The sequence below is a fragment of the Pelodiscus sinensis genome, chromosome 5 (genome assembly GCF_052426305.1).
Source record: "Pelodiscus sinensis isolate ZL-2025 chromosome 5, ASM5242630v1, whole genome shotgun sequence".
NCBI classification, from domain to species: Eukaryota; Metazoa; Chordata; order Testudines; family Trionychidae; genus Pelodiscus; species Pelodiscus sinensis.
The window spans coordinates 65,912,513-65,938,585 of NC_143056.1; the positions used below are offsets into that span (position 1 = coordinate 65,912,513).

A 26,073-nucleotide genomic window follows, 5' to 3' on the forward strand; every position below is an offset into this window, starting at 1 on the left:
AATATGGCGGTGGCCGAGAGCCCCAGCCGCCGGCGCAGCTCCGGACGCGCCACACTCAGTGCGGCGAGGGGGTGGAGCTTGCTGCCCGGGGGCGGGCGTGCGGCGGGTTTAGATGAAGCTGCGGCAGCGGCGATGGCTTGTTCCAACCCCTGGGACCCGGCGCATCCCACGGCCGCGGGGCAGGTGCTGGCCAAGTGCCTGGTGGTGGGCGCGGTGACCCAGGTAAGGAGCGGCGGGGCCGGGGCCTTGCGCAGGGAAACCGCGCGGCCCGTGGGAGAGCAGCTGCCGCGCCGCCTCCTCGGTGTCCAGCTGCGGGTGAGCGCCGGGTGCGTGACAGTCCCCAGACCCTGGTGTGCGAGTGGCGGCTTGTTCCCGGGCCGGGAATCGTGCCCTACGCACCATTGCAGCCCCGGGATTGCTGCTGTGTCAGGTGGGTATGTACAACTGTATCCTCATGGATTATATCCCTGAGTGCCTGTGGCAAACGAAGACGTCTGCTCTTAAAAAGCAGAATGCTATTACAGGGTTTGGAAAATCCAACCTTTTAATTAGCCTTTGTTCTGTAGTTCTTGATCTTCTTTAGCTCATTAAAACTTTAAAAAAAATAAAAATAAACTTGTTTTATAGGCTGAGTTAGAACACATTTGCTCACTATTGTTAGAGCTCTGTGCAGATACAGATTTTGTATCTGCATCCATCCATGGATGCAGCTCCCCACGGATATAAAGTAAATATCCAGGTATTTACTGGGCTCTAACTGCTGTGCCCCCAGGTATTTGCTTCTGGATGGCTTTCTGCTACTAGGGTTTCATCTGCACGATATGAATGTCAACAGAAGGCACTAGATGTAAATGAGCAGCAATGGTACTGCTCTTGGAACAGATAAAGTGTAATTATTGAGTTTATTCCTGTATCTGTGCTGTGAAAATAGTCTAATTAGAACTATAGTTAAACTTCAGCTACATAAGAACAGCCATACTGGGTCAGACCATCAGTCCATCCAGCCCAGTATCCTGTCTGCAGACAGTGGCCAATACCAGATGCCCCAGAGGGAGGGAACACAAGTAATCCTCACTTGATCCCTCCCCGTTATCCACCTCCAGAGAAATAGAGGCTAATAGATAGATTCATGAAGTATCGGTCCATCAATGGCTAACTCTTTTTTGAACTCTGTTTAAGTCCTAGCCTTTACCACATCCTCTGGCAAGAAGTTCCCTATCAATCTTACATAGAGAGCGAAGTGGACAGATGGGTGCACAGAGGTTAATTTCTAGGGCTGCTATTTCTTGCCCTTTGCTTTCAGTTTTTAGTAAAGATTTCCTAGCTTTTACTAAGCTATTGCATGTGTCTTTCCAATTTTGGAATGAATTCCAAAGGAACTTAGGATCATCCCAAACCTTACCACATTTCACACCTTGCAAGAAGCATTTCTTTGATCTTGCCATCTCTGCTATAAATAGGGTGAGAGTGAGAGAGTAAATTCCGAAAAGAAACACTACATATACGTCTCCTGGGAGAGAAAATAAAGAACAAACTGGTGACATGTTAGTTGGCATGCTTAATATATTACTGGAAGCTGCTCAGTTGCTATGGTGATGAGCATGATATAAGAAATTATATAGAACAGAATTTAAATAGACAAGAAAGACAAAAGGAGAAAGGGGAATCTGAGGTATTGAGAAGAGATGTGCTTTGCCCAAGGTGATGCAGTACAACAGAGGCATAGCTAGGAATTGAACTCTGGTCTGTTTCAGTGCCTTATCCAATATAGCCATGCTACTTCCCAGTACATTGGTTTGTGGGTTTTAGTTATTTTTTCCCCTTAAAATGTTCCATGTGTGTTTTCAGTTAAGATGCCATTATAATAAACCCTGTTTCTGTCAGAAGAAACAATGTTAAAAATGAAAAGGGGAGAAAAGAGAAAAATTCCTCCATGTCTGATGAATTTCACTCCGCTTTGGATATTAACTGTCCATGTGAGGAATAACTGATCCCTTCCTCTTGCTTGTACTTCTAAAGAACAAACTTCTGCTCTTATGTGCATGACAGTGGCACAGATTTAAACAACAAATCTTTAAGGAGGTTCCTCCCAGTTCTGTTGGTTCCAACCAGTTCTGAACTGGCTACACTCAACTGGCCAAATAGCCACATGTAGCTAGTGGCTAGCATGTTGGACACCACACTACTAGACTCTTCTGTAAGGATTTTGTATTTGGAAAAGTTTTATTTTTGTAAGCCCATGTTGTCCTTCTGAAATGTCTCCTCAGATGCCTATGCAGGATTTAGGATTCCCAAATCATGAATGTTAGGAGAGGCTTAATGAGAAACAGTTGCACTAGTGGTCTTGCTAACCTTGAAAATGTTCTAATTTCCTGTGACTTCTTATTGCTACTGATCTGATACCATCCTTTCCTGTTATTCTTTGATAGGAGAGGCTGGATTTATTTGCTAAACAAGTTCCATGCTTTGAGCACCTCTCCAAGATGGAGCAAACTGCAGAAATTCAAGCTGAAATACACCAGGTAAAATCCTCAGTAGCAGGGTACATATTTCTGTATGATGACTAGTCCTCAGGGACTGTGAAATCTGATGTCACTTTGTTCCTAGTAGCATCCCATCAAAGGGGTTGGTTCCCTAGCTTCCACTGGGCAGAGCAAACACAGGACTTGTCCCTCCCTGCAAACTGCTCTAGCAGTGTGGGAGGACCAAATCCACCTTTGACTGCTGCCCTCTGCTGTCTGGGACTAGGTAGCAGACTGAGGTTCCTGGAGCTGGTGGAGGGTTGTGGAGTTGTAGCATATCTTCTCTGTGTTGTTGGAAGTGCCCCCATCAAAGGGGGCTTCCTAGCTCCAACTAGGCAGTGGCGGGACATGACTTGTCCATCTCTTGCATAGCTGCTGGGGATGACAAGAAACCAGACAGATCAACCTCTGAGTGCCCTTCTTTGCTGTAGGATACTCTGGGACAGGGTAGAAGCCTGAGGTTCCTGGAGCTAAGTTTGGGGCACAGAGTGCAGCACTTCCTGCAGCTGTGCAGAAGACAGCAAGTAGTGTCCCTCCCAGGACTAGCAGCTAGGAGCCCCCCTAGCTAGGTGACCACAGAAAGCTCTGTGGATGCTGCCTTCAGAAGGAAGCACAAAAGTGAGGGTGGCAATGCTATGATCCTTCCTCTCCGGTAACAGGTTTGTGACCCCACACACACAGTGTCCTTTAGGGTCAGGATCCCTCCATTACACCACCATGACATTTCAAGTTTAAACAACTAAAGTGAAATTTACCAATTTTCAAATTGCATGACTATGAAATTGGCCAAAATGGACTGTGAAATTGGTAGGGGCCTAATGATAGCAAGCCAGCATGCTGTTGTTGACCTCTATACTGCCCATTCCATAGAACAAGCATATTTTTATGCTGTGTGTTTACCATTGTATAGTAGAAAACATAACAGGCAGAAGACAAAGAAAATGTAAAATATAATGGCAGGTGTTATTAGCAATTTGTAATTTTGTTTTAAACAGTTGGCAACTTTTCTCAAATTTAATACATTGTCACAAAGGAAAAAGAGACCCATATAAAATGCTTTTCTTCATAATAATTGGAAAGATGCAAACATTTATAGCCAGTAAGCAAACTTTATCTAAAACTTCTTGAAGAAACTGAGGAAACAGATCTGAACATCTGTTCTCCTTAGATCAGTAAACAGAAACTGGTGTTTCATGAGCTGCTGTATTTATAGGCAACTGGACCATTTCCAGCTTAACAAAATAAGGGTTTGTCTACACAGGGAGCTGTTCTTGGTTCTCTCAGTGTGTTGATATTCTTATTCTGGAATGAGTGCGCCTTATTCTGAATTACTTTAATACTTTTTGAATAATTTAGAATAAGATACATGGGAGTTAATCTTAATTTTTTTAAAATTCATACTCTACCTTATTCTGAATTAATTTTCATATGTATACAATCCCAAATAGTACCTTTCCGACAGTTTGATCCACTACTGCAGGGGTGGCCAACCCGTGGCTCTCGAGCCGCATGAGGCTCTTTGATTAAAAAAAATATGGCTCCTGCTGCTGCTTCTGAACCCCAAACCTGGACGGCTTAGGCTGGCCGCTCTGTACAAGGCACCCCAGCGCCTGCTCACAGCTGTGCTGCTCTGTGCATGCACCCCAGCGCCTGCTCACAGCTGGCCGCTCAGCACACAGCATCCCAGTACATGCTAATGGCTGGCTGCTCAGCGCACATGCCCCAGCATCTGGAGGGAGAAGCACTTGGTGGCAGCGATGGTGGCTCCGGGACCCAGGCATTAGGTTAGAATGGCGGGGGGTGGGAGGGATTGAGTTAGAGCAGGAGGCTGGGGGTGCCTGGCTCTGAGGGAGAGGTGGGGAGTTGGGTTAGAGTGGAGGGAACTGGGGGTGCCTGGCATTGGGTTAGAGCAAGGGGGGTGAAGCACCTTAAACTCAAAGTTTTCATGGATACAGAATAAGGTAGCCAACACAGATATCATATTTAAATTGCAGGGCAAAAAAAGAATCAGCATTTACCTGGTTTACACTGTGTTTCTTTAAAGAAAATTCAAAGGCTATTGTTTGCCAGGCTGAAGCAATTATTCTGAGATGAGTCTCTCCTTTATTGTTTTTGAAACTCTCATATTTGTGGTCTGGGATAGCCCTGAATTTTTAGAACTATAAAAGAGCTATAATCTTCATAAGTGTTTTTATATAAAAAAAAAAAAAAAAAAAAGTAAACCATACCAGAGATCAACAAGCTGGAGTGAAACAGGCCCATCAAATTGTGCAAATTTACTTCTCAGTTCTATTTAATTAAAAAAAAAAAACTCACAGGATATAATAGGGCAGTAGTGTTAAATTTAAAATACATGATGGGAATGCTTTTTTTTAGTGTGAGAAAATTACTGTATTTTTAAAGGTGGTTTTTTTTTTTGTTTTTTTGTTTTTTTTTTTTTGGTAACACATTTGATGTTTGTTTGTTTCTTGTCAAGTTCTCTGAAGATCTATGGACTGGTCGTGATTTTTTTTTTTTTAAGTGACTAGAGACTTTTTGATTTTTTTTCCTGAAATACCCTGTAATGTTGTTTTTATCACTAAGTTTTGTGTACTATATCTATTTACATAGAGAGAGAGATCTATACAAATAAATATATAATACATGGCTTTTTGCACTCTATCCATCGCTATTTTGGCTCTTCATCTCTAACTGGTTGGCCACCCCTGCACTACTGTCTAAAAAGGCTGTTACTTTTCAGAGAACTTAAATCTATTCTGAATTTTTCTTTTATTGCTGTGTCTGGTGGCAACGCTTACTTATTGAATTATCCAATGCATACATTAACAGCAAGAGCATCATGCCATCAAACAGTATTGCAGACAGATAAATGCCTATTGGTTTAGTTGAAGAGAAGGTTAGACCAGTGGTTTTCAATCTATTTACACTTGTGACAGCCTGGCTAACATATTGCAATATGTTCCAACTAGTACAACAAGCAGCAGTTCATTTGTTTGGCAACACAGGGCATATGTAGACATTAGCCACATTCTGGACTGGCTCCCCATTGAACAATATCAAATTAGCTATCCAAAATCAGCATTCTGAGAGAAAGCTGTGTGTTGGAACCAGGCAACTTGTTTGTCTCCAGGAAGAGAATTGTGAGTGTTTTCAGGAACTGGACTTAGACAATGGAGCTCATTCCTAGAAGAAATAAAAATGATCACAAGCTTCACTGAATTCAGAACTAAATGCAAAACTCAATTCTTCATGCACAGGAATGCAACAACCATACAAACTAATCCATTTTAAAAAACTATCTTATACAGACCTAGAAGGAAGGATGAATGTGGTATTCTTATTTTAAATACGTGGAACGCACTCCTATCTTGTGCTAAGATGTTAGGGGATATCCACAGATATATATATAGGTAAATAGAAAGTAAACCATTTGAAAATCAAGTGTATCTATTTTATGCCTTTTGTAGAAGAGTCTGGAAACTGAAATCCTGAGACTGGAAAAGGAAACGGCAGATATTGCTCACCCATACTTTCTGAGTAAGTCGCTTTGTTCAGGGGAACAGTTGTTAGTTTTAGTCTCTCTGACCTAGTGGTCATCCAATGTGTGTCACCTCCACTGAGTTCTCTGTTTCTCATCACCACCATTGCACTTGTCATCCACTGGTGTGTAGTGGCCCCTGAAACTCTCATGGGTGATCAGCCAATAAAGGGTGCTAGCCTAGAAATGCAACTAGAACATTTCACATCGCTAGTGACCAGGTGTATGTCCTTTGTGGTATTCCACAGAATATCTTGGGCCCTGAAGAGCGCAAGTTCTGAGAACATTCATAAGCCATTGTGCCCCAGCAGTGCTGTACATAAATCTGTTGCCTTCCCAATAAGTCAGATGTATGTACTTTTTTTTCAAATGTAATGTCATTCAGAAGAACCTTTTGGAATTTTATTTTGGTAGGATAAGGGGGGGGGGATTGATTCCTTCAATATTTCTCCATCTTTTTGCTTTATCTTTATGGGTCTTTTTTCTTCATCACCTCAACACATCCCTATAGGAAATTTTTATTACTAAAATACCACAGGGTATGAGTATAAGTCCTACATAGAGCTGTCAGATCCCTTAAAATAGGAGAGGGCAAACTTTTTCGCCCAAGGTTGACATCAGGGTATGGACATTTTATGGTGGGCCATGAATGCTCACAATATTGGGGTTGGGGTGTGGGACAGAGTAAGGGTTCCAGCAGTGGGTGCAAGCTATGAGAGATGGAGTTGGGGCACAGGAGGCAGCTCTTGGCTGTGACCAAGGGCTTTGGAAGGTTGAAGGGGGATCAGGGCTGGGTCAGGGTCTTGGGCGGGCAGGCTCCAGGTGGTGCTTACTTCAAGCAGCTCTTGGAAGCAATGGCATGCCCCCTTCTAGCTCTTACGTAGAGGTGCTGCCACACAGCTCAGCGTGCTGCCTGGACTGTAGGCACAACCCCTGCAGCTCCCATTGCCCAGGGTTCACAGCCATTGGGGTCTGTGGATGCAGCACTTGGGGTAGGTGCAGTCCATGGAGCCCTCTGGCTGCCACTATGTATAGGATCCATAGAGGGGCTGTGTTGGTGCTTCCATGAGCCATGCAGAGTAGGACAAGTCCTTAACCTCATTCCCCAGCAGGAGCTCAGGGGTCATGTTAAAACATCTGACAGGTCTTGTGTAACCCACGGGCCATAGTTTGCCCATCCCTGCCTTAAAACCATGTTGGTTAATAAAGGGGTTTTTTTTTGTTTTTTTTTTTTTGTTTTTTTCAGGACTAATCTCCTGAGCCTCTTTGGAACATATCCTAATATTCCTAAATCATTCAACAGGAACTAGTCTGGTTACTGCTTTCATCCTAGAGCATGATTCCATCACTTTCAGAGTGAAAGACTGCTGGAAAATCTGAATCAACTGTCATGCAGAATGAGTTTCTGCTTTTGCACCATTGGTTAAACAATTTGCAGTCAGCTTTCTTTTGATATTTCTCTCTGTTGTGTAGCTCAGAAATGCCAAGTTCTACAAGCTATGAATAAACACTTGGAAGCAGTCCTGAAAGAGAAGAGGACTCTCAGGCAGAGGTTAATGAAGCCCTTGTGTCAAGAGAACTTGCCTATTGAGGCCATATTCCACAGGTGAGCTCTTAGAAAGTAGCTCCTAGCATATTGTCTGCACATGCTGTATTCATGTCCAAATAAACTACTTTTACCTAATAATCACTCCCAGTGTGGGAGCACAACTATATTGTTACAAAAAGTTGCTAAAGTAAACTGTCATGTTGCTAATCTAATTCTTCTATACCTAAATGCCATAATTTTTTCAGTGTTGTCCATTTGGACCTCCTTATTGGAGACATTATCATTATCAGTATTAGATATGTGGTAAAACTTTAGAAATTTCAAGTAAATTATTATTGTAGAGGCCACAAAATGCTAGAAAAACTGGTTTAAAATTTGATAAATAGGCCTTCTTAAGATACTATTTAATCTATTAAATGAAATCACTGAAACATTCATAAAAATCATGTATGGACCCCTTTAAATTATGGGTTTGGGAAGGAAGTATTTTCTTGTTCTTACAAAATCCAATGGAATAAAACCTTAATTTAACTGCATTTTTCAAAATAGTATTAGCAGTATAGTTAACTAGTATTTCCATAATGTAGCAGCTGGCAGTAGGCTGCTCTTACGTAATGCTAGTTGACTTGAGACTTGGACTGAACTAATCTGAAGAACAATCTCTGTGTTAACTGAATAACTTTAACCAGGACAATGCCCATATCTGAGATTTATTTTGACATATGGATAACTATTATATGCATTACTGAGAAGAATGGGGAAAATTTGATGGTAACAGACTTACTTCTAAAAGCTGGATGATTTTGTTACTAGGGAAGACCTACAAAGATAATGTCTCTGTCCAATGGTTATAGCCACTTTGTACTTTAAAGACCCTTATTGAAAAGGCTTAGTGAAATCAGACTGAAGTGGAACCATATGATGTGGGCAGGTTTCTGTGAAAGGCCCTCAGTGAGGGTCTGCAGGAGACCAGGTTCTCCAAAGAAATCAATGTGAAGGCCCAGTGCTCTGTACCGGAACAGAGAAGGACACACAACAGCTACGTAGGAGCTGAGAATGGTACTCCAAGGGAACCAGCCAGGGGAGTCAAGTGCTGTATCCCAGAGACTCCTAAAGGCAGCCTAGCCTGGCTGTGAACATAGTCCAAATGGAGCAGAGAAGAGAGACCCCCCAAAGAGCAGAAGAATCTTCTTGTTTGTTGAGACGTCTCACTTGCCCTTTCCCTACTTTGGAAGGGGATAAAATTGTTTGACTTGACTGGAGATCTAAACTACATCTCCAGCACAGAGCATTGTGTGGAATGGGAAGGAGATGTACATTGAGTAAGAGACTACCAGTGCTGTTTCACTTGACCAGCAGGGATAGTATGGGGTTTCTGTGTCTCATGATACTCTTATACACTGAACCTTTGTTCATGTATTCTGTCTTTCCTCCAGCAGATGACATAACAGCTTTACTTATACTTTTTAAAAACATATGTTTCAAATTCTGGGTTCATAAATACTTCTCCAAATTCAAATAATACTGTAGTGTGGTACCATTTCTCCTTTCTTTTGTGCGATTTGTTCACCATTCACACATGGGTAAGTCCCTATACATATGGTACATGTTCTTCCTAACTAGCCATGTCTTCGCTGACACGTATTTAAATACCAAAGAGGGCATTTACTGACCGCCTGTGCCTTTATTGCTGATTCAGTATTTTTCTTTTAAGATTTCCTTTCTAGGCAGGAGGCTAGGATTATTGTGGAAAAGAGGTTAAGGCGGTGGGGGGAATCAAGGAAAGAATGCAATGAAAGACTTAAAATTGTGCATCATTTTGAACTGCCTGTTTCTGGATATTTCTTCCCCAATTAAAGGTATGTAGCAGAGTTATTGACATTGGCAGTGGCCTTCATTGAGAAACTGGAAAGCCACTTGCAGACCATAAGGAGCATCCCTCAGATACCTCAGACCATGAAAAACATGGTGAGTAAGTAATGCTGGTTGCTTTTCTATCTCCTGTAATGCTCTTCCCTCAAAATGCAACATCATTTGATTATTTACCCCATGTTAATATCACTTTCTGAAACTCCCATCTTGTATTCCAGGACAATGCTCTTGCAAAAATTAATTTGCTTGTGACAGAGACTGAAGAACTGGCAGAGCAGATACTGACATGGAGAGAACTGCAAAAAGGAATCCATTATGGCAACTCCCAGATCACTAACGAATCAGACTCTAGCTTCAGCAACTTAGTTCCACCATAAAACATCTTATTTGTTGGAAAGAGAAGATGACCAGTTGAGTTCTGTTTTTTAGCCAGTCCTGTGTAAATAGCTGCAGTATACTTGTACTTTTTAGTCTAACTAGAGACTTTATGGTTGGATCTCACCCTATTGTAGAAGACAGATGTTAGTTGGTAACAAGTGATGATTAAAATTGGACAATGATCTGTAATTCTTCTTTGGAGTTTCCCGATAAGTTCACATAACTCCATGAAGCAATCCGATGGAACTGTCTTGCTTCTATCATTAATGTATGTTTAAGGTCTGTTTTATTATGACTAAGGCATATGATATGACTAAACTTGTTTCTACATGTGTTTTGAAATCATTTGCTGTATTTTTCTATGCAAATATTGGAATTTCAAAGTGTAGTAGATTATAAAATGGAAAAATAAATTCTTGTACCCAATTTTCATTACAAAATAACCAAAACTACAGTAGCACAATCTTCAGGAATAGTTCAATGCTTGCTCCGTTTTCAAAGCACCAGCTGTCAAATGCTTTGAAAGTGAAGGAATGTACCTATAAAATCCAGCTTTCTTTTGAAGGAGAATATTCCCCAGTACCTCCCACAAAATAATTAATCCATACCCAGTTCTTCATTAATTGTCATTACTCATCTATGTAATAAGAATCCAATAATTTCACTCTGAAGCCTACAATTTTACTTTTTAGTGTAAAGTGACAGAAGTAGCTACAACTGTGGTTGAGGGCTCTTTAAGAATATCAACAGATTTTAATAATGACGGGGATTTGCTGCTTGTTGCCATCTAGTATTTAAGTTCAGTAAGTGTGGCTTTACACCTATCCTACAGCAAGATGTGCTGTAGCATCTGATACAGAGGCAGCAGGGTGGGGAGGGGGGAGTAGCGTGTAACTGTGTGGGTTAATTGATGAACCCAAGATCGTTGGTTAACTGTGCACATGGATGCATGTTCACATCCCTAGTTTTAAGCAAGGAAAATCTCTGAGATGATGCTGTGAACTGAGATGCCAAACCCCTCCACTTAAGTATATAGAACTTGCCTGGAGAAACATCTGCAAAGTTGGAGTTAGTAGATGGGAGGAGGGAAATAAAGCTCAATTAGCTCAAACTCCCCTTCCTCTTGACAATTGTCTACCCAAGCACACTTTCTTCAGCTTTTGCACCCTGCATGGCAGAAAACAAAGGGCAGGGAATAACTCTTAAATTTTAAACTACATTCTCAAAGAGTGAAATCTGACCTAATCATTTGCAATCTCCAGTAGTGTCTACTTTTTGTATTTTTTCCTTCTGTTAGGTGAGCTTTGAAATTCAAGGCTTTAGAAATGGCAAAGGAAGAAGAGACGAAACATAGCAGTAATGAGTAGATATATCCTTCAAAATAGTCAGTGGCTAACATACTATGCAGGGATTATAAACAGTCAAATACATAATCAAGAAATCAGATGTGTATTTTATTTAGTGTCCGCATAGCCTAGCTAAGCGATGGCATCTTCAGAGATCTGATGCATATTAAAGGTGTGTCAAAAACAGTGCACTTTTTTCTTATGATTGTAACTTCATGGGTTTCCTTTTCAAACAGAGAGAGAGGGCTATAGCACCAAGAAGAAGTTTGGATAATACATAGTTAAGTGCTAGTTTTAAGTTGATAAACCAGAAACAGTCATCCCTCCTCTCTTTGAATATGGTGATGAAAGACTGAGCTGCTCTTATGGGTCCAACTTTGAACAAATAGCTAGTTTACAAAAAGGCTAATAGGAATAACTATCCTAAGATATTTTAATAATGCTGTAATATGGTTGATTTTTAAACTCAAAAACTGCTCTCCTTGATGCATGTGGCTTATGTGGTTTAGTTGCTTCTTTCCCCCTCTCAAATTTTGTCATTTGGAATGTTTTTGCCTGTAATAAACTGTTACAGCTATAAGGGAGTTGAGGTTATTCACTGTTTAAATTATAAGGTAAACAAAAATAGCATTTGGCAACAAGATAGAGAAATTTGTTTAAATTTCAGACTAAAAAAGGATGATCTATTTACAAGTTTCAGAATATTCAAACAGTCAGATTGAGTACTGCCATTCCAGATATGGCTGGAGACCAGGACCTTCTCAGTTCTGATTGTATAGATGAGTTGTGCTGCCTCAGCCAAGTGACTTTACCTCTGTGCTTCTATTTTTTCCTTATGTCAAATGTTGTGCTAATGAAATATTTTCATTCTTTTGGCATTAATGTGAAATTAATATTGATGCCAAACACTCATTTAACCATAAATTCTTTATTAAATCCAAAGGCTAAATGGTACTTATACAATTGCTAAAAGTGCCTTAAAATAAGCAATTTACTATACCCAAACAGTAACAAACACCTACAAGCATTTGATCAAGATACTTACAAATTGGCTCAAGATGCGTAGATGGCCATTAGTTGGCTCCAATAGTAACTGACACTCATTAGCAATGACCCTCATGCCAATTACTGACTTCAGTTAAAAAAAAGAAACAGTTCACCCTTCTTTTCAGTCTTAATCCACATAAGATTGACAACTTCATTTCCTCCCAGGGCCTGTCCTTTCCTCGGCCTTGCTCCTAGCTTTCCATTGCTCCTGGATTCACACAGGCTTTACTACTAGTTTGGTGTTGGGAAAGGCCATATTGGCTCATTTTAAGACCACCATTTTGTCTTATTTAACACCATTTGCAATCACCTCTGTGGAAACTTCTCCTGTTCAAGGCCTTTGTTTATAACATGTTTCCATTACCAAATTTAAGATACTTATTTCATATTTATCCTATACGTCTTGTCAATGTTGTTAGTTTGTGCTTGTAAAGTGCTTTTAACTTACAAAGGTCCATGTGATGTTTCCTTGCATTCACTGGGAGAAATAAACTGGGGATACACATTAGTAAGAGGGGTGGATAACTGCAATAGAAATTTTGAAAGAACAGCATCAAGTATGAAGCCACTTTTTATAGAGTAGCCATTACAAGTAATCTTAGATTAAGGACTATTCATGGATAAATTAAGATGTAAAAAAATATGCTAAGATTCAATAAGGAACAGATGACTTGGAGATAGAACTTTTTCCCTTTACAAAATTATTGCTTTCCAATTAGAATAACATCTTTTTTGGGTCTGTTATATAGCTAGGGCAAGCAGACATGATGTTAACATTAAAAAATTTACTTGGCATTCTCGAGTCCTTAACTCAAATTTTGTTTTTCTTAATTTAAATCATTTCTCTGGAGTGGAGCTGGGGATGAGGGGTTCAGTATGCAGGCTGAGAAGACAACCAGTGCAGCAAGCGGTGTCTGGTCCAGGAGTGTTGGCAGCCCTTCACCCCTAACAACTTCTACCCCTGCAGAACTCTCTCTGCAGAGCAGCCAGAACACCCCCTCCCCCCTCATGGGGGAGCGTGGAGTGCTGGTGCTGGACTGCATAGAGCACCAACATAGCCCTGTGGGTTTAGGACTGGTCTAGGCACTGTTGCTAGCTCTGAAAAAAAAAGGGGGCACACCCCCAAGCTCAGACATCTTATATGACACTTCTTTAGTAGGTGGGACACTGCCAACCAGTCACACTAAACTCCACACTGAGACCTTTCAAAGTCCATTAGCTTCATTTAAAATGTGGACACTCAGCGCTTCACTCTTTGGGGACAACATGCAAGAAAGCAAAGAATGCTGCCTTAGCAAAGGAATTTCTTACACAGTGATAGTACTCTGAAAGCACTTGAGAGTTATAGCCTTCTCGTGTCTGACCTCATTCCTTTGTTAGTCTTTTAGGTGCTATTAGTCTGTTTGTTGTTTTTTACATTTTTCTCATCCCTTCTGTAAGTTTGAGGTTTGTTACCGTTTCTGCCTAGGCAGAGTGCCCCCCTCTCTTGCATGTCCTTCATATGATGATGGTCAGACACTGCTGCATAAAACAGAGCCCTGCTCTGAAATAAGGTATCTTCTCTGTGTCGTGCTTAAATGAGAAGCTGCAATCTCCACACATGCTCCCTTTCAATATTACCATGCTTGCCCCACTTATGGGATCCCTGTGTAAAAAATTGTTGTTTGGCAGAAGAAAGCCAGTTGTTGAGGCAGTAAAATTTAATGGCTCCAGACTACAGCCTTGATGATATCCAATGATAGTCCTTCAGTGAAGTGTAAATAATGTTTCCTGTGCAGTGCAGTTGTCTAGAATGCAACAGAATAGGTTGTATGAAGACTTGTGTTAATACATAGTTCAAACTGGAGTTAATAATTTGGTATAGACACATCCCATTCTGTCACACGAGGATCAGAATCTTTGATGAAAAATCAGATTTTCTTTTATCCAGCTTGTTTGTATGTTTTTTTTTTGTTTGTTTGTTTTAAATGAGCTGCCTGAATAATAAAATCAACCCCCTTAATTTTTTGAAAATCAACCACTAGCTGACTCAATAGCACAGATACTTCATTCTTCCAGAGCTGTTAACTGCCAGTAAATATATTGTATCTTGCAGAAATGCACAAACTATATGGAAACATTTATAACATTTAAAAATGAAACAAAAAAAGTAGATGTTAGATGGACCATAGGTGAACAATAGTGAATGTGTTCAGATTCAAACCTAAGGATATTGCTTATAGCTGGTCCACCACAGAAGAAAATGGTTAAAATCCTGAAATGTCTATGTAGCTGTTCTAAATAGATAGTACCAGTGTACTGTGTATGTAATCTTGGCAGGAAGGGGAGTAGTAATTAGAATTGTTCAAATTATTGGTTAATACATTTTTAAATCAATTTATCTAATTTTTCTGGTTTCAAATTGCTTGCAAACAGAAAATAATTTCTGCTAATGTTAAGATGTGAACTAATGAATACAGGAGAATTAATATTAGCAGTCCACAAGCAGTCCCAATTTTCAGCATTAATCAAATGTTTGAACATGCCTGAATTAAACAGCACTTTGGAATTTGAAAACAGTTTTACAGTACTCGACTACTTAGATCTAGCTGCAATGTAATAATTTGAGCATAGAACATAAGACAGTATGTAGTTTTTTCTTAACTCTTTTCAAAGATATAAAACCAAGATCCTGACAACTTATGACCACTGAAGCCCACAAAATAGAACTGCTTGCAAGGGTGAGAACTTCTCTGTCATGACCAAATTCCATGTTTGTCTGCTACAGTTTCCCCAGCTATTTTAACTTAGAGTGTTATTTATTTGCATTTACAGTTCTAAATTGTTGTACAGTGCTGGTTTTGCACAGCTCGATAACTGCATCTCACTACAGCTGAATGTTGGCGATGAGTAATGTGAGCTCTTTGTACTTTAACTATCACAGAGCAATTTGTGAGGCTTAATAACTGAAATATCTTGCACTTAGCACTTTTTATCCTTAAATTTAAAATTGACTTTCTTCACAAGGGTGGATAATTATCTCCATTTTACAACTGAGGAAACTGAAGAATGATAGGAAGAAATTACCTACGGTTGAGCAGAATTTCAGTTGTAGAGCTGGAAGAGAACCTGCATTGTCTGCCTCCTACTACCTGGCCTACACTGCTGCCCTGCAATCACCTGAGCACAGATGAATGCCTTGGGCTTGTGCAGAATTCCCACTGAAGTCAGTAGTTTTCTGTATAGGCACAGGAGTCTACATATCTGCATTTCATTGGCCTTCTCAACTGCCAGTGTTACAACTGTCTGATCACCAGAGGCAGACATTTAAGCAGTGCTGGGGCTACCTCATTAGGGTCTCCAAGCAGGACTTTTTTTGCCACACCCCCAACATATACTAATAAGGAGCACCCTTGAGGTACACAGGACCCTACACAGTTATTTAATGTGTTTATGCCTAGGGCCTTTGCATACAACTGCCAGTGGCAACAGCGAGGTCTGTAATAATTTGAAATGTGTACACGTTAGCTGCCAGTGCCAGGGATTTCTCTATACCCAGTGTGAATTTCCCCAGAACTCCCCAAATTATCAACTGGTTACATCACCGTGTTGCCCAAATGATCAATTTTGACTGGGGTTGCGTTAAAAATCACTTGAATGCCAGGGGAATTCAATATTATCTTTATCTATGTGTAAAAGGCAGCAGAACTGCACTTAGCCTGTATGTGTGTCTCCCTCAATTGATCCCAGTGGAGAGAGAGGGTGGGAACAGGTGCCTGATGGTCTGCCTAAGAATCACATATACTTTTTGACCTGCTGCACCTCACCAATGTTTAATGACAGTGCTGATTAGGCTCCATGGTAGGAATTTAAAAGGTTAACTAGTTAAAGAAGCCTCTCCACCCATCATAGGCAGTGGGCTGCTACAACCCCACAGGGCCTACCATGAGCAGCCTCCATCCATAGTGGGCCTAGTCTGGGCACAGTATGGGCAGGGGCATTCTGGCCCAGACAAAGCACCCCCACCTGCAGCAGGGAGCCTGCTCTAGCCCAGCTGCCCCCATTTAATCAGTTAACTGGTTAAACATAAATTTTAACCAGTTAACTAATAAAACAGGATTTTACATTCCTACTCCATAGAAAATCTTGGTTTTTTAAGTGGCCACTTTAAAGCTGACATGTTTAGAACTGTTCTGGGACAGTGTTTTTGTGGATACAAATTTTTTATCCACCCAGGGCTTTATGTATGTCACCTGAAGATAGTCTTCATTTTGGTTTGTTTAAATCTGTTGCTTATTAATTTAATTGAATGTCCCCTACTTCTTCAGCTACCTGACAAATATTCACTTTCTTCACACCAGTTAAAATTGTATAGACCTGTATCATATCCCTGCTTAGTTGTCTCTTTTCCAAGTTGAAAAGTCCAAATCATTTTAATCTCATCCAGTTTCATATCCCTAATCATTTTAGTAGCCCTTCTCTGCATAATTTCCAAATTTTGTGTGTATGTGTGCATGTAGGTACATATTTGGAGGATGGGACGACCAGACTGCACATAGTATTCAAGATGTGCGCATACACCGAATTATATTTTTCTGTCTTTATCACTTTCCTAATGGTTCTTAAGATCTCCTTAGTGGTTTTTTTTGACTGTTGCTGCACATTGAGTGGAATGACTCCATCATTTGCCATGTATAGTTGAGACTGATAAATGCAAAGCAGTGCACATTGCAAAACATACTGCCCTCTTTCACAGTCTCACCCCTCATTGGTCCTGACACCCCCTGTAGATTCAAACACCCTCCAACCCCCAATTTCAGTTGTACCCCCCGCACTGCCTAAAACGGTCCTGCGCTCTCACTGCCACAGCTGGTACAGGCCCCGGCCACACCAGAAGACCTGCTGGAAAAACAAAAGCCGGAGCTTCAGCGGTAGAAAGGCTCTGGCCAGCGAGCCCCGCCCGCAGGTTCCTGCAGTCCGGAGCAGTGTGCCCCGGGGGCTCCCCGCTCCGGCCGAGGCACGAACCACGGGCGCGGGTGCCCTGGCTTTCCCAGCGCTCTCAGCAAAGGGCCTAGCGCACCAGCCGCGTCCCCCTCGCTCGGGACAGAGCCCCGCCCCATCTCCCGCTCTAGGGCGGGCCGCGGGCAGCCCCTCCCCCCGGGGGCTGCGCTGGGCGGCGGCGGGGCCCCGCCAATCCCCTGGCTCTGGGGACAGCGGGGAGCAGCGCGAGCGCGGGGTGGCCGGCTGCTCGCGGGCAGCGATGTGAGCCGGAGCCGGGGCGCGGGCGGCGTCTCCCCTCGGGGCTGAGGCGGGACATGGCGACTGTCAAGGTGGCCGTGCGGGTTCGGCCTCTGAGCAAAAGGTGCGGGGGGCTCCGGGGCCGCGCCCACGGCGGAGAGGCTGAGCTGGGCCACGGGGCATCGCGTGCGCCCCAGGGCTGGGCTGCTTGTGCCAGCCACGGCACTGAGCGCGCCCCATGCAGCTGTGCCCTGCGCGGGGGGCTCGTGTCTTTTCGGTCTTTTCTCACGGGGCCACCGATTGGTGCCTCCGTGCCAAGGGCGAGGTTTGCCGGGGGCGCTTCGGCCGGGCGTGTAAGTGCCGGGTGGCTGTATGTGCACACAGGTGTGTGAGTGCAGCGTAAGAACTTGCGAGCAGTGGCTGGGGAGCGTGCGTGTACGCGGCTGTACACAGCGTTGATGGCACAGTGAAGTGACCCTATAGAGCCAACAAGTTAGAAAGGAATTGGATGAAGGTCCCCAGAGAAGCACGAGAGTGTTTACGGGGTTTACTGAACTCCGGAATGCCCCAATAATACTGCCTGAGATTGTGAGGCTGGAAAGATGAAGGCGGAGACCATTTCACTGCTCTCCCCCCGCCCCCCAACCAGCTGTCCTTTTTCATGGCTGTAAGCTTTGCTAGCTACTCCAACCCATGAAATGTGTGTTCCGCCCTTCTCATTTATATGTAGTGTTCTGTGTTTCTTTTCTCTTGCACTGGTTGCTAACTATCCTGTGACAGCCGCTGGTTAGCGTTTCTGGTTTTTAAAACTTCGAGGGTGTAAACACTGTCGCTAAATCCACTGGTATTTTATATTCAGTGTGGGTAGTGGGATGAAGGGGCAATATTCAACTATGCTTCCTTTGCTCGTGTTTGAAGAAAAGAAATCAGCCTTTAAAAGTTTCGCGTAAGGCAACAAGGAAGATAACTGAACTAGTCCTGAAGCTTCAGGGGGTAGCCATGTTAATCTGTACAGGATAAACTTAAAAAACAACAAATGCTCTGGTAGCACTTGATAGACCAACAAAACATGTAGATGGTATCATGAGCTTTTGTGGGCACAGCCCACGTCTTCAGAAGACCGAGTTTTTAGGCTGTGCCCACGAAAGCTCATGATACCATCTACATGGTTTGTTAGTCTATACTGTGTTACCAGACCATTTGTTGTTTTTTAAGTTGAACTAGTCTTGTTTAGATCTCCATATCCCCAGAAGGTCTAATTAAACACAAAAAGTGGTGCTGTTTATTTGACTTGTTCCCAGCAGAAATGAGGCAGTTGTCAGCTCTGTAATGCATCACCACTCCCACCCCCATCACTGTGTTGCTATTTTTTTCCCTGGGTTGGCTGAAGCAGGATGTTCAGAATATCACTCATTCCCTTGGGCTTGTTTGTTTCCAGAAGAAATTTAACAGCCTCAAAAATATGTTTGCAAGTTAATTTTCAACAGACTTGAAGATGCTGTAGTTAGAACAGATTTCTAATGTGACCTATGTGTATAATATACTGTATAATCAAAACCATGTGTACTGTGGACATTTTGGGAGTAGTGGAAAGAGAGCAAGAAAGCACTAGAGTTGTGCAAAATTATGGGTGTCTTGTAACTTACTCCTCAGGGTTAAGGGAGAAAAGCAATACAGCACAGCAGGGACATAGAAGTATGCTATCAGTTCCTCTTTATTTTGATGTTGCCTTTTAAAAAAAAACCTTGAGTCTGTCATGCTGTCTCCTAGCTTAATTGACCTCTGTAATAAATAACCCTTTTATGTTATAGACAAGATATTTCTGAAAGTGTTACCCAACCTGAGAACTAATTCATTCATTTCACCAACATCTTGCACACTTAATTTCATAGAAATGTTGACATAGTTTGAATTTATAATTTGTTTTTAAAAACTTACCCTCAGTTTCAGCTGATGCAAAAGAAAGTCTTTCCTCTATATCGGTGATGTTTGAGGGAGGGAAAAAGTAGGTAAAATGAAATTTGAATAAAATAACGTCAGAAGTTTTTATATAAATTTCAGGTTTGTGCAAGGGGGAGGGAAGAAGTTTCTAAGTTTTTTAGATGCATTTTTGTCTTTATTTCAAAAGCAACTGCTATGTGAAATCCTTGCTATTTAAAAACAAATACAAAACTAATGTCCAAATAACATTATAATTGTGACATTAATTTATGCTGTTATACTATGGAGAGAATGCAGTAGAATGAGAAGGCCAATTATGAATTTAAATAATGTTGTTTTAATGTTACCAGCTATGATTCTTTGTATTTGATATTTCTTTGGTGTTCAAACACCTCCCAAAAATGAAAAGGAGTAAGTATTAATCGGTAGTTGGCAATAACTGAAAGGCTCTAGTGCCAAAGGCTTTAGTTTAAATCTTGCCCAGATTGTTTGTTTGGGAACTACTTTCACTGTGCATCTGACTATATCTGCCATTCCACTTCATTGTGTGATCTATCACACATTTGTATCTTGCATAATGAATATTCCAAAAAGACTGCCAAGCCTCTAGTCCTGTATTTTATTATTTGGTGTTATTCTAGCTCCTTGTGGATATCAGTGACAATTAGCATCACTGTTGGTAGTCTGAAAAAGAGACCAAAGAATGGATGGGCAGGGGCTCTGATCTTCTCACCAGGATGTAGAAATGTGAGGAATCTAGCACTTCCCTTGTCTGTGCTGTTTTGACTTTGGGTGGGGGATTTAATTTGGCAGTGCTTTTGATCTGACATCTTTCCAAATCCTATATTCTTTTAGGAAAAAGAATTCTATTGGAGTAGACAAGGACTATCTGCAGATATTCTTTAATGCAAAATGAGTTGTGGTTTTACCAGTTCATCCATCATTACTATAATAAAATAATTGCAATATCTTCCATTGAGAGATCTCTCATAAATTAATTATGGTTTCCCCCACACACAGTTTTTAAAGCGAAGATTAGGGAGGCCAACAATTGAAGTATGCTAAAAGTGGGAGGAATCCAGATGCCATGTAAATGACTTGTGTGTGTGTTTTAGAGTAAACTTAAAGGTTGGGAAAAGCTCGTAGTAAGGGGAATACATGGAGGTATAAAGAAAAAGGAAAAAGTGGGTCTGCAATGATTAAGAGGTAAGGGAAACAATGATAACAAAAATCACATATTTGAAGACCGCACCGGAGTTCAACGTTCTGGTGTTGGATTTAGTGAGTCTAGTGTAGACCCATAAATCAAATGCTGAGGGCAGCTCGAGCCAGAGCCTGTACTCCTTGCAGTCATGAGAGGCAGCAGAGCAGTGCTTATCAACTAATTGTATAGTTGATACAAATTGCATCGACTATACGACTAGCCAGATAATAGCATTTTAACATCCTTAATAGCAGCTCCCCCATAATCCAGTATTCAGGGTAGTTGAGGGGGCTGCCTAATTCATGACTAGGGAGATAGTTGGCTGTGAGCTACTGTAGCACTATGGAGTGACTTTTGTAATGTTCTGTAGCTGGGGGTGAAGGGGAATACTTTGTCCGAATCATTTCTTGAAACTAACTTGGTCTGGCAATTCAAGTGATTGCTGAGAAGAGGATTTGGCTTTAGTGAATAGTTCAGTAGAGCAGCTGCTGTTTTCCCAGCATATTTAAGTATAGCAGATAGTTTAATGTAGTACAGGCCGTCCCCGACTTACAAACGGGACTTTTCTTGCCTCGGAGCTCGTAGGCGGCGGGACCTCCCGGAGCGCAGCGGTCCCGCCACCACGTCCTCTGGGGCGAGAAAAGCTGCTCTGGGTCTCCCTGGTGTGCTGGGGGGGACTCCCCCAGCACAGCAGGGAGACAGGAGCAAAGCCGCAGAGGCGGTGGGACCTCTGTGCCTCCGCGGCTTTGCTCGGGTCTCCCTGGTCCGCTGGGGGAGGAGGAGGCGCAGCTAGTGTCCCCCCACCCCAGCAGACCAGGCTTTTGTTACGGGACGCCTGGGGTAGAGCAGCTGGGGTGCTGCCGGGTTGGTCCTGCGGGGACCTACCCGGCAGTGCCCCAGCTGTTCTGTCCCAGGAGTCCAGATTCAGCTGCTGTTGAAACTGATCAGCGGCTGATTCCAGGAAGCCTGGGGCAGAACACCTCTGCCTAGGGCTTCCTGTAGTCAGCCGCTGATCAGTTTCAGCAGCGGCTGAATCTGGAGCCAGTTCCGACTTACATACAAATTCAACTTAAGAACAAACCTATAGTCCCTATCTTGTACGTAACCCGGGGACTGCCTGTATAAAATACCATGATCAGTATGTGATATCCATGATGTCTTCATTATCATGTCTTTTAAAAAAGTAATATCTAAAAATACATTACAGAACGAGTGTTTAATTAGTAGTTGTATGGCTTTGTTATAAAGTAAAATCACTATTGGTAATGTGTTGGGTCAGTCTTGTTAAACCATTTATTAAATGACCTGATTAGTTAATTAACGAGTGCCCTAAACATAGTGCTATGTTCTATCCCATTCGTTCTTTTTAATTATGCACTGCGATGTGTAAATAGAAGGGGATGTTGTGGATGGCCTGTGGACTAGTTTTGTATGCACTAGTTATTGCTATTGTGGGGATTTCAATTAATGAGTACTACATGCAAAAGAAGAACCAATATTTGGACCTTTGCATCAAAGTAGTATTTGTGTTGCTGACCATAGTAGTGATAACTTCTAGCAGGCTAAATACAAGGTGGCACAGATTATTTATCATAAGTATTTTACACACATTCAGGAGAATTTTCAAGATGAAGTGGCCATTTAAAATGTCACCAGTTATAGAGAGGAAAAAGCGAGAGGGGGTGTGTGTGGAAGGGTGCAGTGAGTAAGTCTACATCTACACTACCAAGTTTTGTCGTCAAAGTCATCTGAAGTTACGATAAGAGGAATTTCCATTCCAAATTTGACAGTCCTAGCTTTTGCTGTTTAGAAGGCATTCTTGAACAGACATACATACAGAGATACAGACAAACGGTCTCAAATATATAGTAGATCAACTTTTTTTGCTTCTAAAGTAAGGTTTTTCTCTTGCTAGAAACCATCCAGTTATGTGAGCTGTGGATTGTCACTTTTAAAAATATCTGAAACGAACTAAATTCCAAACAGTGTAAAAGGCCTATTTCCTAAGTTGTCATTTTTCTTGAGTTTGGTGCTCTTAACCACTTTTTCTGATTGTCAAAACACTAGTTTAAAGAGCTACGAACACTTTTTGCAGCCTTGAGGGAGATTTTAGAAAATGAATTGTCTGTTAGAACTAATCACACAAGTTGCCGTTTATTGTAATAGTGCAAGCCAATAAATCTAATATTGAATATGAACTTGCATTGTCTTCGTATTTTAACTTTTTTTGTCTGTTGTTTCCAGAGAGAATGCTGAAGGGGGAAGAATAATTGTAGAAGTTGATGAAAAAGTGGCAAAAGTCAGAAACGTAAAGGTACGTTTTTTCTATGTTTTTTTTTTCTTTTGCTTCCCAAACTATGATGGTACTAAAATAATGATGGAATCCTGTGGGAATGTGTAGCTGTATTTTCAATTATTAGCTCATCTAAAAACAAGCTTAAAAATAAAACAGGAAGGAAATACTAAGAACAAAATCTTTAATTGGACCAGATATGGCGTTGTTTTAGAATTGCCATGAACATCTGCTTTTTTGTAAGATAAACAAATATCTATTTGTCCTTTTCTTACTTTTCTATTTTCTGCAGCTATCAAAGCCTCTGAGGCTGCATGCCATAGTTCAAGACTGTCAGTAAAGTGTTAGTAACAGTAAAATAATCACACAATCCCAAACATATGGATAACTTTTTCTCTTGCCTTTTTTCCTTTCTTCCACCATTTGCAGTCAGATGTGATTGCAACTAATGTGTGAAACTGAGCAAAATGTATTTAGCCACAGTTGAGGCTTTAATGGGTAACTGGGAACACTGAAATTTAATTGATTTTCTGCACCCCTCCTTCCTTTCCCTTTGGGATTTTTGGATGTTACCTGCAAGGGACATGAGAACCAGGCTGTGTGAAAGGCTCTGTATGTATGTATATATCCCTAATGTGTGATTTTTCACTTCATGCTTCTGACGAAGTGAACTTCAACTCACAAAAGCTTATGCCCTAATAAATTTGTTAGTCTTTAAGGTTCCCCTGGACTCCTTGTTGTTTCAACAACAATTAAAGTAAATGTACAGCCAGAGCAAATCTTAGGTCTCAGTAAGGACCTGAAGTGCATGTTGCAGGTTTAGAGCTTTAGCAAAGGGAGTCCTTTGGAATAGGCCTAGAGCATAGATGGTAAAATAGACTGAAAGTTTAGCAGGTTATAATGCTAACCTGGGCTACAGCATAATTATCAATCAGTATATTAAATATTAGGTCATTTAGAGAGGTTTTTTGTATATGCCTTGTGTATGTCAGAGAAAAGACAAAAATGGCCTTGAAGCTTAGAATATGCACACATAGTAGGACCACGGATGTCCAATAGCAGCACAGATATTCTTGGATGAGAGAGTCCCAGGGCAGGAGGGCCAGCAGATGAGAGCCCCGCGCTTGGTGAGGCTGGTGGTAGTGGGGCCAGGGCCTCGGCAGCCCAGTGGCTGTAGCGGGGCAGGAACAACTTGGGCTGGTTCAGGCTGTGTGTGCTGGACGGGCAGTGTGGCCGGGGCTGAGGCAGCCTAGCTGGTAGCAAGGCCAGGCCGCAGAAGCCCAGCAGCGGAAGCCCGTCCGGGGCCACAACAGCCTTTCCGGGCAACCCAGCTGGGACTAGTGCAGCTCAGCCAGAGCCACGTGCCACCCAGCAGTGCATTTCGGACCAGGCTGGCAGTGGGGATGGGACAGCTGTTCTAGAAATGTGGCTGGGGCAGCCATGTTGACCTGTTGGCGGTGTGGCTGAAGGTGTTGGCTGGGAGGGCAGCAGGCTGAGGGAGCCAATGGAAGGAAACCTACCATGATCTGGCAGATTCCCTCATCTAGGACCACTCAGGAGCCGATGTACAAGTGAACCTAGTTAGACTGAGGTTTTGAGAGAGCCATGAACAAAGAGATGGAGATGGATTACAAGAAGTCTGCTAGAGAGCTCTGGAGCCCTAAGAGATGACCTGTTTATATTGTATTTTTTTACTTCAAAACTATTACACTTTAGTAAGGGAGAGATGTTACTTTGTCTACGTACCAAAGGTTCACTGCTTTAAAATCTTTCTATATATATAAAACAAGTTTTTCCTGTGGGACAACAGAGTGACATCATCACATCACTCTGCATCCTGCAGACCCTTCCTCCTCAGCTACCCAGCCTCCTCTCTCTCTCTCTCTCTCTCTCCTCCCTTACCAGTGCCGAAGGCCTGGCTTCTCTGGTGCGGGGGCGGGCAGCAGCCACATGGCTTCCCCGGTCTTCATGGCGCTCTGGGCGGCGAGGAGGTAGCCACATGGCTTCCCCAGTCTCCTCAGATCTCCGGGGCCAGGGCAGAAGCCACATGGCTTCCCTTGTGCTCTGAGGAACGGGTCCAGGAGCTGCGCCTCCTCCCCTGTTGCGGGTGGGGAAGGAGGGGGGCGGCCAAGAGCCATGCACCTTCCCCCCTCGCGGAGGTGTGCTGTGAACTGTGAAGGCTGGAGGCGTGGCCAGGCCTTGGCCCCCCCTCCCTGGCAGTGGGAGGGGGGGGGTGACAAGGGCCGGGGTGGCTTCGGACCCCCCTGGTGGTCAGGGGCAGCCGGGCAGCACTGCCTACCAAAGAGAATAGCTCTGCAGCACCTTAGGGCTCATTTAGACTACATCCCTCCTTCGAAAGAGGGATGTAAATGAGCCCGATCGAAAGTGCAAATGAAGAGCAGATTTAAATATCCCGCTCTTCATTTGCATATTCACATCCAATTGCTGTTTTGAAAAAGGGTATTTTGAAAGTGAAACCGCAGTCTAGATGCAGTTCTTTCGGGGGGGGGGGGGGGGAGAGAACTCTTTTTCAAAAGATCCCATACTCCTGAAAAAATGAGGAGTATGGGTTATTTTGAAAATGGGTTGTTGTTTTTTAAAGAACCGCGTCTAGACTGCGGTTTTACTTTTGAAATACCCTTTTTTGAAACCGTGATCGGATGCAAATATGCAAATGAAGTGTGGGATATTTAAATCCAAGCTTCATTTGCACTTCTGATTGGGCTCATTTACATCCCTCTTTTGAAAGAGGGATGTAGTTTAGATGAGCCCTTAGATACTAACAAAAAAAGAAGGTATCATGAGCTTTAGTGGGCACAACCCACTTCAGTATGTTAAAGCAGTACAACCCCATAAGATGGATAGAGTTATTAGTATGAAAGTGCTTTATGCCAGCAAGCTATTGCTGTACAAGAAGATAATAAGCTATAGGTATATAAGACACCTTTACACCAGCATAACTATTTCCACATTAGGGCTGTGCCAGTGTATCGGTTTTCTTTAAACCAGCTCAACATACCCCTAAGTGAAATAGTTACACCAGTGCACAAACTGTATAACTGAAGTCTTTATATTAACAGAGATTTCTTTTGGTAGCCTGTCACTTTATGATTATAAAATTGAATTTGCAGGGAGAAAGTATTCATTTTATTTTTTTACAATAGGC

The 26,073-nt window shown here is 42.3% G+C and overlaps 2 protein-coding genes across 4 annotated transcripts in view; both read left to right on the plus strand.

The window, feature by feature from the left end:
• Window positions 1-104: 104 nt before the first annotated feature.
• HAUS2 (HAUS augmin like complex subunit 2) lies at window positions 105-10,285 on the plus strand. 2 transcript variants are annotated; one of them, XM_075927234.2, is made up of 6 exons: window positions 105-222; window positions 2,430-2,522; window positions 5,990-6,059; window positions 7,534-7,666; window positions 9,469-9,577; window positions 9,700-10,285. In XM_075927234.2, exons 1-6 carry the CDS (start codon window positions 133-135, stop codon window positions 9,856-9,858), a joined length of 654 nt encoding a protein of 217 aa, XP_075783349.2. In that variant the 5' UTR covers window positions 105-132; the 3' UTR covers window positions 9,859-10,285. The 2 variants fall into 2 exon arrangements, with proteins under 2 accessions (XP_075783349.2, XP_006135472.2); XM_006135410.5 differs by lacking the exon at window positions 105-222 and adding an exon at window positions 263-430.
• Window positions 10,286-17,139: 6,854 nt separating this feature from the next.
• The window catches only part of STARD9 (StAR related lipid transfer domain containing 9), a 132,808-nt gene continuing 123,874 nt past the window's right edge, over window positions 17,140-26,073 (plus strand). For both annotated transcript variants that reach the window (XM_006135403.5, XM_075927239.2), the window contains exons 1-2: window positions 17,140-17,593; window positions 22,859-22,928. In XM_006135403.5, coding sequence (XP_006135465.3) covers window positions 17,547-17,593; window positions 22,859-22,928 — 117 coding nt within the window. In that variant the 5' untranslated portion in view covers window positions 17,140-17,546. The remainder of the gene's footprint in view (window positions 17,594-22,858; window positions 22,929-26,073) is intronic.

What these genes read in the sequence shown, in the direction of transcription:
- HAUS2 (XM_075927234.2), top strand. Translation starts at nt 133, where the DNA reads ATGGCTTGTTCCAACCCCTGGGACCCGGCGCATCCCACGGCCGCGGGG. An exon ending in TTCAAGCTGAAATACACCAG is followed by an intron (nt 2,523 to 5,989) that starts GTAAAATCCTCA and finishes TGCCTTTTGTAG; the next exon opens with AAGAGTCTGGAAACTGAAAT. An exon ending in TGCTCACCCATACTTTCTGA is followed by an intron (nt 6,060 to 7,533) that starts GTAAGTCGCTTT and finishes TCTGTTGTGTAG; the next exon opens with CTCAGAAATGCCAAGTTCTA.